Here is a 17030-nt window from a genome sequence, read left to right as displayed (position 1 = left end):
TTCTCCTCAAGGTAGGAGATGGAGGAATTTTACCCCCTCACTCCTCTGTCTTGGTTTGACTGTCTAGGGCAAGGAGCTCCATTTTAGAAGGATGAGTCGGCAATGTCATGTCTTTCTCTGATGGCTTGGGGCTCTATCCTGCCATACTAAGCAGAACCTGATTTTAAATTGAAAAGGGAGAGGAAAATAAATGCGTTCATTTGTTTAAAATTCTGAGCAGCTGAGTTCATTTAAAGTAGGTTTATGAGGCCAGAGCTCCAGCTTCCATTCCCATATAAGCCATGAATGGAAAAACCATTTATGCCACATGTTGTGCTTGAACCTATTTTATGGCTGCTTTTATTCGTCATTCTCTTTCTCTCCTAAAGAGCAAATACTGCAGCTTGTCCCATAGACTACTTTATTGCTTTCTGTGTAGCTTATGCCTTATCCTAGTTCCCACTATACCACAAGCTGAGCATCCTTGGGAAGTTATTTCACTATCAGTTTCTTTATCTTTAAGGGTTATAATCCACTTACCATAATACCTTGTATGTAGTAAGCAGTCAGTAAATATTAGCCATTATCATTAAGAGTATATTTCCACTTTCCTATGTGACCAACTTGAATTAAGACCATTGATTCTTTGCAAATCTATGGGAAAGTCTACTTTCTGACAGTGTAAATGATGGTTAGTGACAGATGGGGCTCTCAGCAACTAAACTGATTTCATTCATGATTGATTACTGTGATTTCACCTCAAAAGCACCATCTCAGGAAATAACTCTCTGCTTAAACTTGCTAAGTCTAAGCTCAAATCACCTCCTTTGTGAATCCCTTTTTACTAATAACCCCTTCTTTTAAATCCTAAAGCATTGATGTCCTCTCTCACACAATTTTGCACATGAATTTATGCTTGTTGAGTAAATAATTACTGTTTTATTGGTTCATTTACATATATTATCATCCTGAAGGCATTCGCTTTTTCAACCAACTTTTGACTATCTTCAGCATACCAGGAATTGAGTTCTCCAATGAGATTTATAATTCTTCAGAAGTGGGTCTCTCACTTCTTTGAGTTTCCTGAAAGTCCTGCATAGGTCGGGGCACACTGGAGGGAACCTCAGAGTTCTACACAATTACTATGTCCTTGAAAAATGAATACAATAGACTTTAATGGGTAAATTTTCTATTCAGTAGTTGAGGGGGCTGCTGAGTGGAGTCTATTATGAACGGCTTCGCCAGGTGAAGAGTTCTTTTGCAAAGCGAAAGAATGACCCATTCCTTTTTCAAATACCATCCGCGTGCATTCGGAATTTTTTATATCAGGTTAACTCGTAACACACAGGCACGACTTCGCTTTTTGACGTCACGGGTCCTTGAACTTCGGCTGACAGAGAGTCCCGCTAGGGGGCGCACGACTGCCCCCACACATTCCACCCGCACTGCGCAGCCTCCGTCCAGGCGTGGGCGGGAATCCCCTGGCGGTCGCGCGTGACGTTACCGGAGGGCGCGGTCCGTGAGTGGGGGCGGGGCCACTGCGAGCTTCTTTCTCCTAAAGTAGGTTGCCAGCGGGAGGCGGCGGCTGCTCCTCCGCAGTGTTGGGAAGATGGCGCCGCCGGTGACGGAGCGGGGGCTGAAGAGCGTGGTGTGGCAGAGTGAGTGCGGTGGGGCAGGGGCTGAGAGAGGGAAGGCCAGGAGGCCGCCGCGCCGTGCCTTGCTATCCTGCCCCAGACCAACAGTCTCTTGGGAAGCCGCCGCGGGCACTTGTTGCTTTGGGACCCAGGTCCCTGTTAGGACTTTTTCGTGCTCGCCTTCCCAACCCTATTTCCTGCTAGCCTCAGGGATGGGCAGGGTGCGGGAGCGTGTGGCCTTCTAGCTGTCGTCTGGCACCCCGTCGCCTCGGCCCGGCTCTGGCCCCGAGGCCCCGCCCTGGGTGAGCGGCCCCCAGCCCGGATTTTTCTCCCTCGGCCCTTGTGACTATCCTCGGCGTTGCTCTCGACGCTCCTTGGTTCCCCCCCGGGAGCCCCACCAGTCGGTGATGTCTCTGCACCCAGTACGGTCTGGGCACTGTGTTTCTGTAACCCGCCCCTCCCCTTCTCACACTTGTTTCCAAAGACTGCTTGCTATGTTTCTTCATTTTAGTACCAAGCAGGGTTCTGGAACTACACTTTTCAATGTCTTCTAATAGAAGAAAAAAACAAAACAAAAACAAACGCTGACTGTTGAACAGATCCTTCTTCCTGTGTTTCTAAGAGGAGCTCACTTTTCTAAAGAGTTCATGAGAAGGAGCCATTTGGATGATTAAATCTCAGGGCAAAAGCTGCACCTTCACATCTCTGTCTATACTCTGAGGGCCACTCACTGCTGTTAGGGCTGTACTACTGCTTGTTGGTTGATATTCTGCTCTTCTGCCATGTCACTTACGACTTTCATAAAAATCGCTCCAAACTTAGGTCAGCTAGGTTAGAGAAGGAATGAAACCACCAAACCGGAAGAACCATCATTGTTTGGCAGCTGGGTTGAAAGTAATTATGGTCTAGTAGTGGAAAGGGAGTGACATCTAATTAGTATCTCTGACTCCGGCTTGTTGAGCAAAGGACAGAAGTGACTGAGTCAACAAAATTTGGGGAGATACTGTTCCTCGTGCAAGATTTGAACTCCACATCAGTAACTGTCATAGTGCTGAACGTACTAGAACGAGTGTATAAATAAAAGGGGGGAAAAGGTTATGAGACTTCTTTTTAAAAATTTGATAATTATAAGGTTGGCATTCTGTTTTTTAAGATTTGCATGGGTGAGTTTTAAGATTTGGTAAGATTTTTATTTGTTACATATATATGTTTATTTTTGAAAGAGAAAAAGTGCAAGCAGGGGAGGGGCAGAGAGAGAGAGAGAGACACAGAACCCCAAGTAGGCTCTAGGCTCTGAGCTGTCAGCACAGAGCCCCAGGCAAGGATGGAACCCATGAACCCTGAAATCCGGACGTGAGCCAAAGTTGGACACTTAACTGAGCCACCCAGGCACTCTGTAAGATTTGGTAATATTTTTAAATCACAGTCGTACTTAAAGTACATTTCTTTGAAAATGGGTAGTGAATTGCATTGTGTAAATAGTTTGCAAGATGTACATGGTCCTTAACATAAGTATTTATGAGGAAAAAAGGTTAATGATAGTAACATCAGTTTTGATAGCATGGAAACTGGGCAAGAGGGAGATTTTAGAGATAAGAAAATTTCCATCTAGCGCTATTAACTTGAAGCAGCACCAGGATGTCAGATGGAGTGTAAGATAAGACAGAAGAGTGAAGGGAAGGAAAGCAATGTTGAGGTTAAAAAATAGTTCTTTGAATCTTTGTATAAATAGAAACATGAGCAAAACACAAGATGACATTCATTCAGCATTTAGGGAGTAGAAAGAGAGAAAGAAGGGGGACTGTGAGTTCTGTTAGCAAAAGATGACAGAGTCTGTAAGAAATGATGAAGGAATATCCTGAGAGGTAGGAGAAGCATACATTTGGGGAAAAGTTTTGCTAGGTTGAAGATAGTACAGTTGAGTCGTGGTAGAAAGATAAATTACTTAATCTTCAGTTTACCTAAAATGTAGGGACAAGGAAACTAATATTTCTTGAACATTTATTCTGTGCCAGGCATTATTCTTTACGTCTTTTAAAACTTGATAAGAATTATTATCTTTATTTCATAGACATTAAAACTGATACATCTGTTATCATAGCTGTATTAATCATAATAGCCAAAAAATCAAACAACCCAAATATCCACAGATTGATGAATAGGTAAATAACAAGTGGTATATCCCAAAAATGGAATATCAGGCAATAAGAAGGAATGAAGTACTGATACATGCTACAGTATTGATGAACCTTGAAAAAGTTGTGCCAAATGAAATAAGCCGTTCACAAATAACCACTGTGTGAGTCCATTTACACTAAATATCCAGAATTGACAATATACAGAGACAGAAAGTAGATGAGGAGTTGTGTATGTTGGAAAGTGTAGGGGTGGGGAGATTCAGGGATAATGGCTAAGGAGATGGTTTCCTTTTGGACGAGTGAAAATATTCTAAGTTGATTATTATGATAGATACACAACTCTGAATATACTGAAAACCATTTATTTAATTGTACGCTTTGGGTTAATTATATGCTATGCAAATTATATCTTAATAAAGCTATTTTTTAGAAAACTGATAGAGGTATTAAATATAGACTTAGTATTCCACACCCAGATCTTTCTTCTTTTTTTTTCCCCACACCTAGATCTGACTGCAGAGTTAACATGTCATGTGTCTATGACTTTCTGTAATGTTTAAACCTTAGTTCAGAGCCTTATGCCCACTTTGTTAAGTAACCTCCTAACTAAGCCTCCAAGCACCTATTTCTCACTCCAGTCTATCTGGCCAGTCGCTGCCAGAATAATTTTCCTGTAACAGTGCTGTGCTGAGATCATGCTCAACTGTTTGAAGACCTGCAGAGAGAGACCCCTCCAGTTGTGTAGAGATAATTTCAGATGCTTAGTCTGCTTTTGAAGACTTACAACCTGACAGTAACCTACCTTGTTATCTACCTTTCCCTTGTGTGATCTTGATGTTCAACTAGTCTTATTGAAATCTTCTGCCTCTACATCTGTATGCCAATTCCTGTCTAGAATGCTCGCCTTATGCCTGTTCTTCACCTATCCAAACTCTAGCTAGCCTTCAAGTCTTGGCTTAAATGGGGCTACTATCACCATAGTGACTTCTTATTTTAACCCATTCTCTTATATTTCTGTAGCATTTGATTTATCCTTCCAAAATGGCACTTCTCACTACTGCCTAATGTGAGCATCTTGATAAGCTTCTTAAAGGTGGGTCCACCAGTTTTTCTTCTAGAGCTTTAAATTTGGAACAGGCCCTAGAAAAATGGAAATGCTTGTTAAAAGTAAACAGTAGAGGGGCGCCTGGGTGGCGCAGTCGGTTAAGCGTCCGACTTCAGCCAGGTCACGATCTCGCGGCCCGTGAGTTCGAGCCCCGCGTCGGGCTCTGGGCTGATGGCTCAGAGCCTGGAGCCTGTTTCCGATTCTGTGTCTCCCTCTCTCTCTGCCCCTCCCCCGTTCATGCTCTGTCTCTCTCTGTCCCAAAAATAAATAAACGTTGAAAAAAAAAATTTAAAAAAAAAAAAAAATAAAAAAAAAAAATAAAAGTAAACAGTAGATCAGCTTTATAATTTTCTCCATTTTTTGCTACCTAAAGTCCCCATTTACTCAATAAATATTACTGAATTCCTGTGGAAATACAGCAATAGAAGGCAGACAAGTTCCCAGCCTTCTTGAAGCTTGCATTCAAGTGGAAAATAATAGAAAATAAATCTGTAAACAAAGAATAAACATTATTTCAGTTTGTGATATATATAGAGAGAGGGGGCTACTTTGGATAGATGGATCAGGAAAGGTTTTCTCTGAGTAGGTGATATTTGAGCTGAGACCTAAAACCTGAGAAGGGATCAGCCTTTAGGGACTATCTCAAAACACTTAAAAAAAAAAAAACAGAGCTTTAATATTTTGAGTGCAAAGGCTATATTTATTTACGAAACGAATTTCCATACTTAAAATCAGTGACGTTTCTAGTGCTCAATATTGCTCCCTTGCCACTTTTTACTACAGGAAAGTGGTAGCAAAAATATCACTGATAAAAGGGTTTAAATAAAAATTTGATGAAGTTTATTTAAAAAATAACAAGAGTAATTAAATCAACTACAAAGCAAGCTCAAGCCACCTGTGGCATTTTCCCCCTTAGTGCAGTCTTTTTTTTCCCCTTATCTATAAACAATAGTCTAGTGTCTGTGCTTCATACCACATATTTGACAAATGTTAAGAGAAAATTAACCCAGAAAAATTACAAGTAAAAGTAATCAGAATGTATTTAAGCCAGTTCTTTACATTTTTCCCCTTTTTTCACATTTTCTTTTAGTCCTTGTGTAGCTACAGATATATTTTTTTATTTGTCATTCTGTGATTTCCTTTTTAAAAATATCTAATGTTGACATGGCATTTTCCATGCCATTTCATAGTCTTTGTAATGATCATTTTTAAGTACTTTTAAAAAATTTTTTTTAAGTTTATTTATTTTGAGAGAGCAAGTGGGGTAGGGGCATAGAGAGAGGGGAGAGAGAGAATTTCAAGCAGGCTGTATGTCATCAGCACAGAGCTTGATGCGGGACTTGAACTCATGAACTGTGAGATCATGATGAGCTGAAATCAAGAGTTGGACGCTTAACTGACCGAGTTACCAGGTCCCCCGTAAGTGTTTTTAAATACCTGACTTGGCAAAGAAATTTAGATAGCAGAAAAGATTACACAGCCTCCCTTTTCTGACACAACTACTCTTAGGTTTCTTACAAATTCTTCTAAAGTTTTCTATGCAAATATAAGCATGTGTAAAGCATTTTTGTTTTAATTATTTTAGTTTTATGTGTTTTTTTCATTCTGGTCACTTCTTTAAGTTTATCTTGTTGAGCAAAATTGTATACTTTAATTTTTGGATTTTTCCGGTCCCACATAGTTATTTAAATCAGTATTTATTGAGTATTTACTCTTTGCTGTACACTATTTCAGGTGCATATCCCTTGACTTCCTGCAATTCATAGTTCAGTGAGAGGAGACGGTACACAAGTACTAACTAAGTACTATATTAGCATTGTGGAAAGGGAGAGGAGAAGAAAAAGGAATTATTTCCTCTGTGGGAGTGGATCAGGAAGACTCCCAAGAGGAAGTGCCATTGGAAGGTGGTAAGATTTTGGCAGACATAGGGAAATTTGAGCCAAATTTGGCCCAAAGAGGAAAAAGTGCATGAGTTTTTTGGAAGAGGGAATAGTTCCTTTTGAGTATAGGGTATTTGTTGCAAGGAATAGCATGATGAAGACTAAAAGGTAGGTTGGAGCTAAATAGAGTAGACATTAGGCAGTGCGGAGCCAATAAAAAGGAAAGGTTTTTTTTTTTTTTTTTCTTTCAAATATCAGTCACTACCATTTTTGAGATTCTGTTGAAACAGTGCTGAAAGGAAGCCATTTTCTTGTTTCTGTTTTGAAGGGAAATGACTCTAAGATTTCATTAAGTGTAATGGTAAAATGCACTACTGCTAAGCGTACAGCTGGATGAATTTTTATCCATGTTAACTACCACCTAGATCAAGTTACAGAACGTTTTCAAGTACTCCATAATCCTTCCCTCTCCTCTAAAAATCCTAAATTTTTAGATAGTCTAAAATAGTCTAAATAGTCTAATAGTCTAAATCCTACCCTCTCCTCCAGAGTAACTACTCTTCTGACTCATACTGTCATTATGAATAATTTTCTAACAGTGGCTTTTTATTTTACACTTTTATGTTTATGAGAGAAACCCTCTAAACCTTACATTGTTATTTTCTTTACAGAAGTAAATACAGAATTTACTAACCCCCTACCAAGAAATATTAGCTCTTTAATGTTTGTCTTTGTATACATTTTAGTAGGTCTTCTATTAGTTCTCAGTTTTCATATGTTCTACTTTAATACAATTTTTATTTTTATTTTTATTTATTTTTATTTTTTCATACAATTTTTAGTGTACCTTGATAGCCCTAAGTGGTCTTTTTCATGCACAATTCAATTTGTTTTTATTAAGCTGACTAATAATGAGTATTGCATTTGTCTTTGCCCCAGGCCTCTGGCTTTACCTTTATAAAGATTCTTACCTGTTCACTAAATAACTTGGGCCACAGGCCTGCAGAATCTGTTGGAATCATAATTAGGAATTTAATAATATATTTTGGTTTTCTGAGAATGTAAACTCTTTGTAGCCTACAAGTCTGCTTTTGATTTTTGGCTTTTTGATTTTTCATTATGCATTACTGGTTTATTATTATTATTTATTTATTTATTTATTTATTATTATGCAAAGCTGGTTTATTATTTCTCCTCATTGGACTAATAGTTGGAAGACTTGATTTCCACTCCAGATTGTACTTCACTTTCCTAGCCTAAACAATGAAGAGTTTGAACTACATGTTCTCTAAGTCTTTTTCAACTTGAATTCTTCATGATTCCATTTTTTAGATCTTCATTTTGTTATATTTTCTTTATTTCCACGTAGATTCCTGATAGTTTTCACTTATGCCATGGTTTTCTTTTATGCCATGGTTGTTTTGTTTAGGTCATAAATATTTAATATTAGGTTTTCATTGTTTAATGACATTTTACAAATTTTTGTCTTAAGGTATTTGTTCTGACATCTACTTAGCATGATTCTTTGCTCCTTATTTATTTACTTAGGCATGATCTTAATCCAACTTTAGCAAGTTAAAATGAATTCCATATGTATTAAAGATCTAAAATGTAAAATAAAACAATAAAATGGGGAGAAAATATAGAGTAACATGGGTTACACTTTTAAAAAAATTGATAACCCAAATCCCATAAAAAATTTGTTAAATAAAAATTATAAATTCCTATATGGTAGAAGACACCATTAACAAAAAAATCAAGAGCTAAACTCTAGATTCAAAGAAAATATTGAGCACACATAGAAGAGAAAGGGTCAATCTGTAGAGAGTATCTGCACATTGATAAAGAGAAGATAATGACGCAATAGAAAAATATAGGATGTGAACAGGTGACTTGCAGATTAGGACATTCAGTTGATTGTTTTTGAGTGGAAATGCAAATAAAGACCAGTTCCTCTTTTTAACCCATCAGACTGACATGCTATCGTTGGGAAGTTTGCTGGTGGGAATGTGAATTGTTAAAAACTTTTGACAAAGCATTTGGCAATGTATAGTAACACGACAGACACATCTTTTGATGCCAGCATTCCCACTTATGGGAACCTTTGCTTCAGAAATAAAAGTCTGGGCACTTGGGTGGCTCAGTTTGAGAGTAGATTTCAGCTCAGGTCATAATCCCAGGGTCATAGGATCGAGCCGCAAGTTGGGCTCTACACTGACCAACGCTGTGCATGGAACCTGTTTGGGATTCTCCCTCTCCCTCTCTCCCCCTCTCCTTCCTCTGCCCCTCCCCGTGCTCTCTCTCTCTAAAATGAAGAAATAAAAGTAATGATAATAAAGATATATGTATAAAGATCTTCACTGCATCATTATAGTGGCAAAAACGGAAACAGGATGACTGCCTCTCATAGAGGAGAATAGTTGAATAAATAATGGTGTGCCTGCACTAAGAAATATTATGTAGCTATTAAAAAGAATTATTTAAATCTATATGTTTATATGCTGTATAAAGGGTATCCATGATGTATATTTATTGAAAAAAGCAAGTGATAGAGTAGTGTATATATGTTGATTATCATTGTTGTAATAATTTGATTATTAGAAAAAACTCAGATGTTAGAAGTAGGGGTGCACTTGGGTGATAAATTGGAGTGGGTGACAGAGACTGGTACTGTTATGGTGTTGGTCCAAGGAAGAAGGCCAAAATGTGGCAAAGGAGGTAGAAGATGGCTGAGAGTATGAGAGCAGTTCTGGAGAAAGAATAAATAGGATTTAAGCTGGGGAGAGTCATCCTAGACTCGGATTCAGGTCTAGGAGACTAGGTAGTAGTATCTTTATTGATAAAGGGAAAGAGAAGGAACAGTTTTGGAGAGAAAAAATAGGTTTAAAATACAGTGAGTGTAAGTGCAAGTTGAGGTATCTAGAAAGCAGATGGAGATATATAGGTATAAATTACAGAAAAGGGAGCTGAATTTGACATCTGGATTTAGATAAGGAAGACCAGATAAAGAGAAAAGGGTACCTTTTCCGGGTCCCTTTTGAGATTGTCTTTAGTACTAGTATTTTTTTCCCCTCTTATTTCCTAATTTGTGATTTAAACGTTGCTAGGCATTTTTGTTTCCTAAAAAACTGTTATTTACAGATGATTTACTATTTTCCAGACAAATCAGTTTCTCTTACAATGTTACCATGTTTATTAATACTTTCTCTGTGGTTTAAGATAGTTGTGCAAGTATACTTTCTGCATTGCTGATGCTGCACAAAACTTGGTTAGCTCTGTTCTCATTTTTCTCTTCCATGTTTTCATTTCCTCTTTGGCATTAGTTTTTTGGTTTTTTCTGTAATGTTTATTTTTGAGAGGGAGAGACAGAGCATGAGCAGAGGAGGGGGAGAGAGAGAGAGGGAGACACAGAATCCGAGGCAGGCTCCAGGCTCTGAGCTGTCAGCACAGAGCCCGATGAGGGGCTCGAACTCACGAGCTGTGAGATCATGACCTGAGCCGGAGTCGGACGCCCAACTTACTGAGCCACCCCGGCGTCCCATCTTTGGCATTAGTTTTAAACACATTTCCTTTTGCATTTAGGAGAAACAGGATGAGCAAAGAGAGTAGTTGGTATTAATAGATAATTATTTGGATATCATTTGGACTGGTGGAAGATCAACTTAGAGAGTAGGCAGAGGCCACTTGGTACAGGAGGTTGAATAGTAAAATCTAGATTTTATTCTGAGGCAAGAGTGAGCATTTGAGGGAATTTAGGTGGGCATTGATTAAGAAATTTGTGCTTCAGGAAGATCACTGACAGCAATGTGGAAAATGGATTGAACAGGCAAAAGGTTTGGAGGTAGAAAGCAGGAAATCCAGGGGCACCTGAGTGGCTCAGTTGGTTAAGCATCTGACTCTTGATTTTGGCTCAGGTCATGATCTCGCGGTTCATGAGTTTGAGCCCCACATTGGGCTCTGCACTGACAGTGTGGAGCCTGCTTGGGATTCTCAATCTCTCTCTCTCTCCCTCTCTCCCTCTCTCCCTCTCTCCCTCCCCCCCTCCCCCCCCTCCTTCTCTCCCTCTCTCTGTCCCTACCCTGCTCATGAGCTCCTTCTCTGTCTCTCCCTCCCTCCCCCCCCCCTCTCTCTCTCTCAAAATTAAATGAATAAACTTAAAAAAAATTAAAAGCAGGAAATCCGGATAGGAGGCTATTATAGTAGTTGAGTGAGAGATGATGAGAACCAAGGCAATGCTGAGGACTGTGGCAGTCACCAGAAAGAACAATCAACACTGCATGATTATTGGATATGGGAGATGGAGGAACTATCCAAAGACTATGACTAAGAAAATGTCACTAAAACTCTTAGAGAAGTCTAAAGCAGTTTTTAGGGAACTATAATCTCAATTTGAGGCAGGTAGGTGCTTAAACCTGTACTGTATAATTGAATGATGGAGAGTTAGATTTGCAAAGAATTGAAGACTGATGGGGGTTAGGGGGAATGAGGAGAAGCTGGTCCAAGAGTACAGACTTCAGTTGGTAGAGGAGTAAGTTCTGGAGATCTAATGAACAGTATTGTGATTACAGGTAGCAGTACTACTGTACTATATACTTGGAAAGTTGCTAAGGTAGATCTTAAATGTTCTCACCTCCCAAAATTACTAAAAGAATGGTAATTATCTGTTAACTAACATTACAGTGGTAATTATGTTGCAGTATGTGTATCAGATCAACACATTATATATTTTGAAGTTGTGTTATGTGTCAGTTGTATCTCAGTAATGTTGGGAAAAATTGAAGGCTAGATCTAATAGACGAAACTTTTAAGGACAAATATGGTTTCTGAGAAAGAGACTAGAGCAAGCAGAGAGTAAGCGAATTGAATCAAATATATCCATATTTGGGGTGCTAGAGAAATGGATGTAAGGTCAAATAATTTTCATTAGTATTTGGAGGAAATACCTTTTTAAAAAGTTGTCATATTAGTTGATGTGATTTCCTTTGACTCCCCTCCAAACATACCTCACCTTTGACCATATTACTTTTTTTGGATGCACCTAATTTCTTGTCCACAAAACTGGTTGTTTATCATTTATTGGTTTTTTTTTTTTTGAAGTTTATTTATTTTTGAGAGAGAGAATCCCAAGCAGTCTCCATACTGAGAGCATGGGGCTCCATCCCAGGAATTGTGAGATCATGACTTGAGCCTAAATTAAGAGTTGGATGCCCAACTGATTGAGCCACCCAGGTGCCCCTATGTTTTGTTGTTAAGATGCTAACACTAACACTGTCTAGGTATCTTCATATTCCAAGGCAGCACTATCCAGTAGAAATACAATGCAAGCCACATATATAATTTAAAAGTTTCTAGTAGCCACATTAAAAAAACGAGAGAAACGGATGAAGATAATTTTAATAATAAATTTTTCAAAATATTTATTTGGGGGGAGGGGGCAGAGAGAGAGAATCCCAAGCACTCAGTGTGGAGGCTCATGCGGGGCTCAGTCTCATGACCACAAGATCACAACCTGAGCCGATAATCAAGAGTCAGATGCTTAACCAACTGAGCCAACCAGGTGCCCCTAATAATAAATTTCTAAAATATTCTCATTTAAACATGTAAATATAGAAAATTAATGATATTTTCTATTCCTTTTTTTTTGTACTAGGTCTTTGAAATCTGGTGTGTATTTTATACTTACAGGACATCTCAGTTCAGGCTAGCCGTACTTTAAGTGCTTAATGGCAACATGTGATGAGTTTTTACCATATACATCAGTGCAGTTTCTAAGGGTTTAAAGACTATAATGAGATGAGTTCTTCCTAGGGAACTCTTCAATCTGCTCCATCATAAATTCCATGAGCATTTATTTCTTTGATTTTCAGCTTGTTTGAGCTATACAGAAATAAAGAAAGCTTAGAAAGGGAAGTGGCAAAGTATTTTAGTGTCTGAACTCTGCCTGAGAAAATCCTTTATCTCTGCCTATAGAGTAGAAGAAACCAGTGCATTGGGTTTAAATTCCCAAATATTAAACACTTTAGGCTTTTGCTGTAATTCTCATTTAACATTATAATCTTCCTGGCAGGGGCGCCTGGGTGACTTAGTCAGTTGAATGTCTGACTTTGTCTCAGGTCATGATCTCACAATTCCTGAGTTTGAGCCCTGCATCAGGTTCTGTGCTGACAGCCTGGAGCCTGCTTTGGATTCTGTCTCCCTCTCTCTCTGCCCCTCCCCCACTCGTGTGCACTTGTGTGCACACGTAGTCTCTCTTTTCTCTCTCAAAAATAAATAAACATTTAAAAAAGCTACAATCTTCCTAACAAACACATATAAGCACCTTAACTAGTATTTCTTAACACTTTCAAGCCTTCCCAATCAAATAAAACCTTCCAGATCACACTTCTAATGATGAGTATTAGTAATCCTTATTAAATATACCCTCTGCTTGAACATGTCATTTAATGTGATGCCAAAAATTGATGGTATATTTCCACAAGCATTAACTTAAAACAATTAAAGTTTAGGTATTAAATTAAGAAGTAGAAAAGTTTATCTTTTAATTTTTTTATTATTTTTTTTAAGTTTATTTACTTATTTAAGTAATCTCTATACTCTCCCTGGGACTCAAACTTACAACCCTGAGATTAAGAGTCGCATGTTTTGACTGAGCCAGCCAGGCCTACCCAAGAAGTAGGAAAGTTTAAATGAATTATATAAACATCTCATTACCAGGAATTAATGAAATTAGAAGTTACTGTAATTTACATTTTAATTATATTTTATTTGTTACATACTACATATCAGTTTTCAAAATTGAAAATTAGTAAAACTTTGTGAGGAATTGTCTTATTATGAGGTAGAACAACAGATATTTGTGTTGATTGCCTATGTGTGTTATTTAATACATCAGAAAAAAATTTTTGTTTATCAGTGAAGTAATTTAAAAAATATGTTTACGTTAATTTTAAAAATCATTACAAGGAACATGTTAATATTTATCGATTATAAATCAAGACTGAATATCTGTATCCTAATGTTGTAATATAAATTGTTGAAAATTGTAATGCAGTAAACCAGGAAGAAAAGTGCTTACCCAATTTTGATTGTCAGATATAATTTAGCAATGGGCTAGTTAGGGATTTTCCTATGAGTTTTTTTGTTTTCATCTTGTTTACTTGGGGTTTAAGTAGAATAGGAAAAAGCAAATCAGATAATAGTTTCAGGAATATTTTCCAGATATATTTATATACTTACATTAATATTTTATAATACTTTTTTTAAAACTTTTAAAAAAATATGTTTTTAATGTTTATTTTTGAGAGAGAGAGAGAAAGAGACAGTGTGAGTGGGGAAGGGGCAGAGAGAGAGGGAGGGAGACACAGAATCTGAAGCAGGCTTCAGGCTCCGAGCTGTCAGCACAGAGCCCAACACGGGGCTCGAACTCACAAGCCATGAGATCATGACCTGAGCTAAAGTCAGATGCTTAACTGACTGAGCCACCCAGGCATCCCTTAACTTTTTTTTTTTTTTTTAATGTTTGTTATTTATTTTTGAGAGCAGGAGAGACAGAGCAGGAACAGGGAAGGGGCAGAGAGAGAGGGAGACATAGAACCTGAAGCAGGATCCAGGTTCCGAGCTGTCAGCACAGAGCCTGACTCAGGGCTCGAACCCAAGAACTGTGAAATCATGACCTGAGCCGAAGTTGGACGCTTAACCTACTGAGCCACCCGGGTGCCCCTATAATACTTTAATTCTCAAAAATTTAAAAATATGTTACAGTTTAAATATAGGTTAGGTATTAAAGAGAACTGAATTTTTACTTAGAGTTTAACAGGTATATATACTTTTTATGTAAGTTAGCAGATTTTCAAATTGGGTACTTCCCCAATCTTTTTGCTCTTTCAGTAGTTATTATTATGTTTCTAATTGTTGATTCAAATTTGTAAATAATTGTGTTTTTTGTGTTTTGTTTTGTTTTTTGGCAGAGATAAAAGCAACAGTGTTTGATGACTGCAAGAAAGAAGGCGAATGGAAGGTAGAATGCATATTTTGCCCTTTAATTGAGGACATCAATCTATTGTCCTTATTATACTTATATAATACTACTATATTATTATTATTATACTTCTGTAAGAGTGTAGAGTCTGGAACCATACTGACTGCATTCACATCATAGCTTCACCACTTGATAGCTGTGGCTTCTTAGGCAAATTGCTTGAACTCTCTGTTATTTGTCTCTAAAATAGGGATAGTCTTACCTCATAGCATAGTTGTAAAGATTAAATTAATTAATCCATGGAAAATAAGAACAGCACCTGGAACAATTATTATTTTGTAAGTGACATTTTATAATTGTAAAAAATTTGATGTTAAACACAAGATACATATAAAGTGAACAAGTTTTCTGCTTCAAAATGGAAATGTTTCTATTTGCTTATGTATAATATTATATGTATGTATATTGAGAAAATAAATCTCTAGGTCATACAAGTTAAGAGGTGAATTGAGATAATTTTGTTTACTGTCCTGATATTTTCATTTTATGTTATAAAAGGTTTATGTTTGAGTAAGTTTAATGGATTAAATTGTGTCTATTGTGAATTCTTGGCAATCAGGTACTTACACTATTTCTTAATATATATTCATTTTAAGATAATGCTTTTAGATGAATTTACCACTAAGCTTTTGGCATCGTGTTGCAAAATGACAGATCTTCTAGCAGAGGGTATAACTGGTAAGTGTTACGAATACTCATCATAAAAACTTTTTTATTGTGATTAGGAAAGTTTGAAGTAATAATAAATTTTAGTTAGTCATTGTGTTTTTGAGGGGGTTATATTTCATTATTTTTATAACTCTAGCCATAATAATAACACTGGACCTTTCTCTGTGAATCTTCAGAATAACCCCTGGAAGTTTTTTCTTAAGCTTTGATTGGGGGAGGGGCAGAGAGAGAGGGAGACACAGAATCTGAAGCAGGGTCCAGGCTCTGAGCTGTCAGCACAGAGCCTGATGCGGGCTCGAACTCACAGACTGTGAGATCATGACCTGAACTGAATTCGGATGCTTAACCAACTGAGCCACCCAGGCGCCCCTCTTAAGCTTTGATTATAAATCAGTGCCTCTGACCAAGAGTAAGTCAATTGCCTTGTTGAGTTTGTTACTTAAATTTTTATTCCTGCATATTTGATAAGGATTTTATATGCTGACACTACGTTTACCTCAGTGTTTTTACTAATGTTGGTGGTTTTCATGTATTGCTTTTAAGTAGATAGTAAGATTTATGTTATAAAATCAATTTTTGTACATATTTACAAGTGTATAATACTGACTTTGTAAGTTTTTCTTTATTACCTAGAAATGAAGCAGTTAATTACAAGTTTAAATCAGCTTTATGGGGCACCTGGGTGGCTCAGTCGGTTGAGCGTCCAACTTCAGCTCAGGTCATGATCTCACAGCTTGTGAGTTCAGGCCCTGCGTTGGGCTCTGTGCTGACAGCTCGGAGCCTGGAGCCTGCTTTGGATTCTGTGTCTCCCTCTCTCTGCCCCTAACCCACTTGCATTCTGTCTCTGTCTCTCTCAAAAATAAATAAAACATTAAAAAAAATTGTTTTTAATCCGCTTTAGAATAACATTATGAAAAAACCATACTGCCATAATCTTTCATTAGGGCAGAATTGTTAATGAGATTTTAATCTCTTTGGGGGATGATACCAATATTTTATAACATTTATAATCTTACCATTATCCTTAAACTCCTCATCCTTTCACTCATTTATTTACATTTGATCTTCATGACAACCCTTTAAAGAGATTTTAAATACCCCCACTTGTAATGAGGAAACTAAGACTCAAAGTCGAATACAATTCTTTTATATTTTGGAATTTAGTGTAGTATGTGTACTGTCTTGTCACTGCTACTTGTGAGGTTCAAAAGTACACTTGGGGTGCCTGGGTGGCTCAGTTGGTTAAGTGACTGACTCTTGATTTTTGGCTCAGGTCATGATCTCATAGTTTGTGGGTTCGAGCCCCACATCGGGCTCCGCAGCTGGCAGCTTGGAGCCTGCTTGGGATTCTCTCTGTCTCCCCCAGATGTCTCTGTCGCTCTCAAAATAAATAAATAAACTTAAAAAAAAAAAAAAAACTACACCAGTATTTTCAAGAAAACCTGAGCAGTGTATACAAAGGGAGGATTATCTAAAAAATTTTGTAATAATTATTTTGATACTTATATATAAAATCTTTGCTATATGATACTTTATTATTGATCATATATTCAGCTTGTCTTCCTGGTCTTTATGGCCTTCTCAATG

General features: G+C 37.5%; 1 protein-coding gene across 3 annotated transcripts in view; it reads left to right on the top strand.

The window, feature by feature from the left end:
* The first annotated feature begins 1487 nt into the window (after positions 1-1487).
* The window catches only part of STXBP3 (syntaxin binding protein 3), a 54349-nt gene continuing 38806 nt past the window's right edge, over positions 1488-17030 (top strand). The window contains exons 1-4 of one of the 3 annotated variants that reach the window (XM_047871032.1): positions 1566-1637; positions 4772-4844; positions 14704-14753; positions 15371-15452. In XM_047871032.1, the coding sequence (XP_047726988.1) occupies positions 15374-15452 (79 nt within the window). In that variant the 5' untranslated portion in view covers positions 1566-1637; positions 4772-4844; positions 14704-14753; positions 15371-15373. Of the gene's footprint in view, positions 1638-4771; positions 4845-14703; positions 14754-15370; positions 15453-17030 lie in introns of all 3 variants that reach the window. The other 2 variants (XR_007154794.1, XM_047871031.1) reach the window with 2 other exon arrangements.

Source organism: Prionailurus viverrinus, chromosome C1 (genome assembly GCF_022837055.1).
Source record: "Prionailurus viverrinus isolate Anna chromosome C1, UM_Priviv_1.0, whole genome shotgun sequence".
NCBI lineage: Eukaryota > Metazoa > Chordata > Mammalia > Carnivora > Felidae > Prionailurus > Prionailurus viverrinus.
The sequence above is the reverse complement of the archived record's forward strand: the minus strand, read 5'-3'. Positions and strand labels throughout refer to the sequence as shown.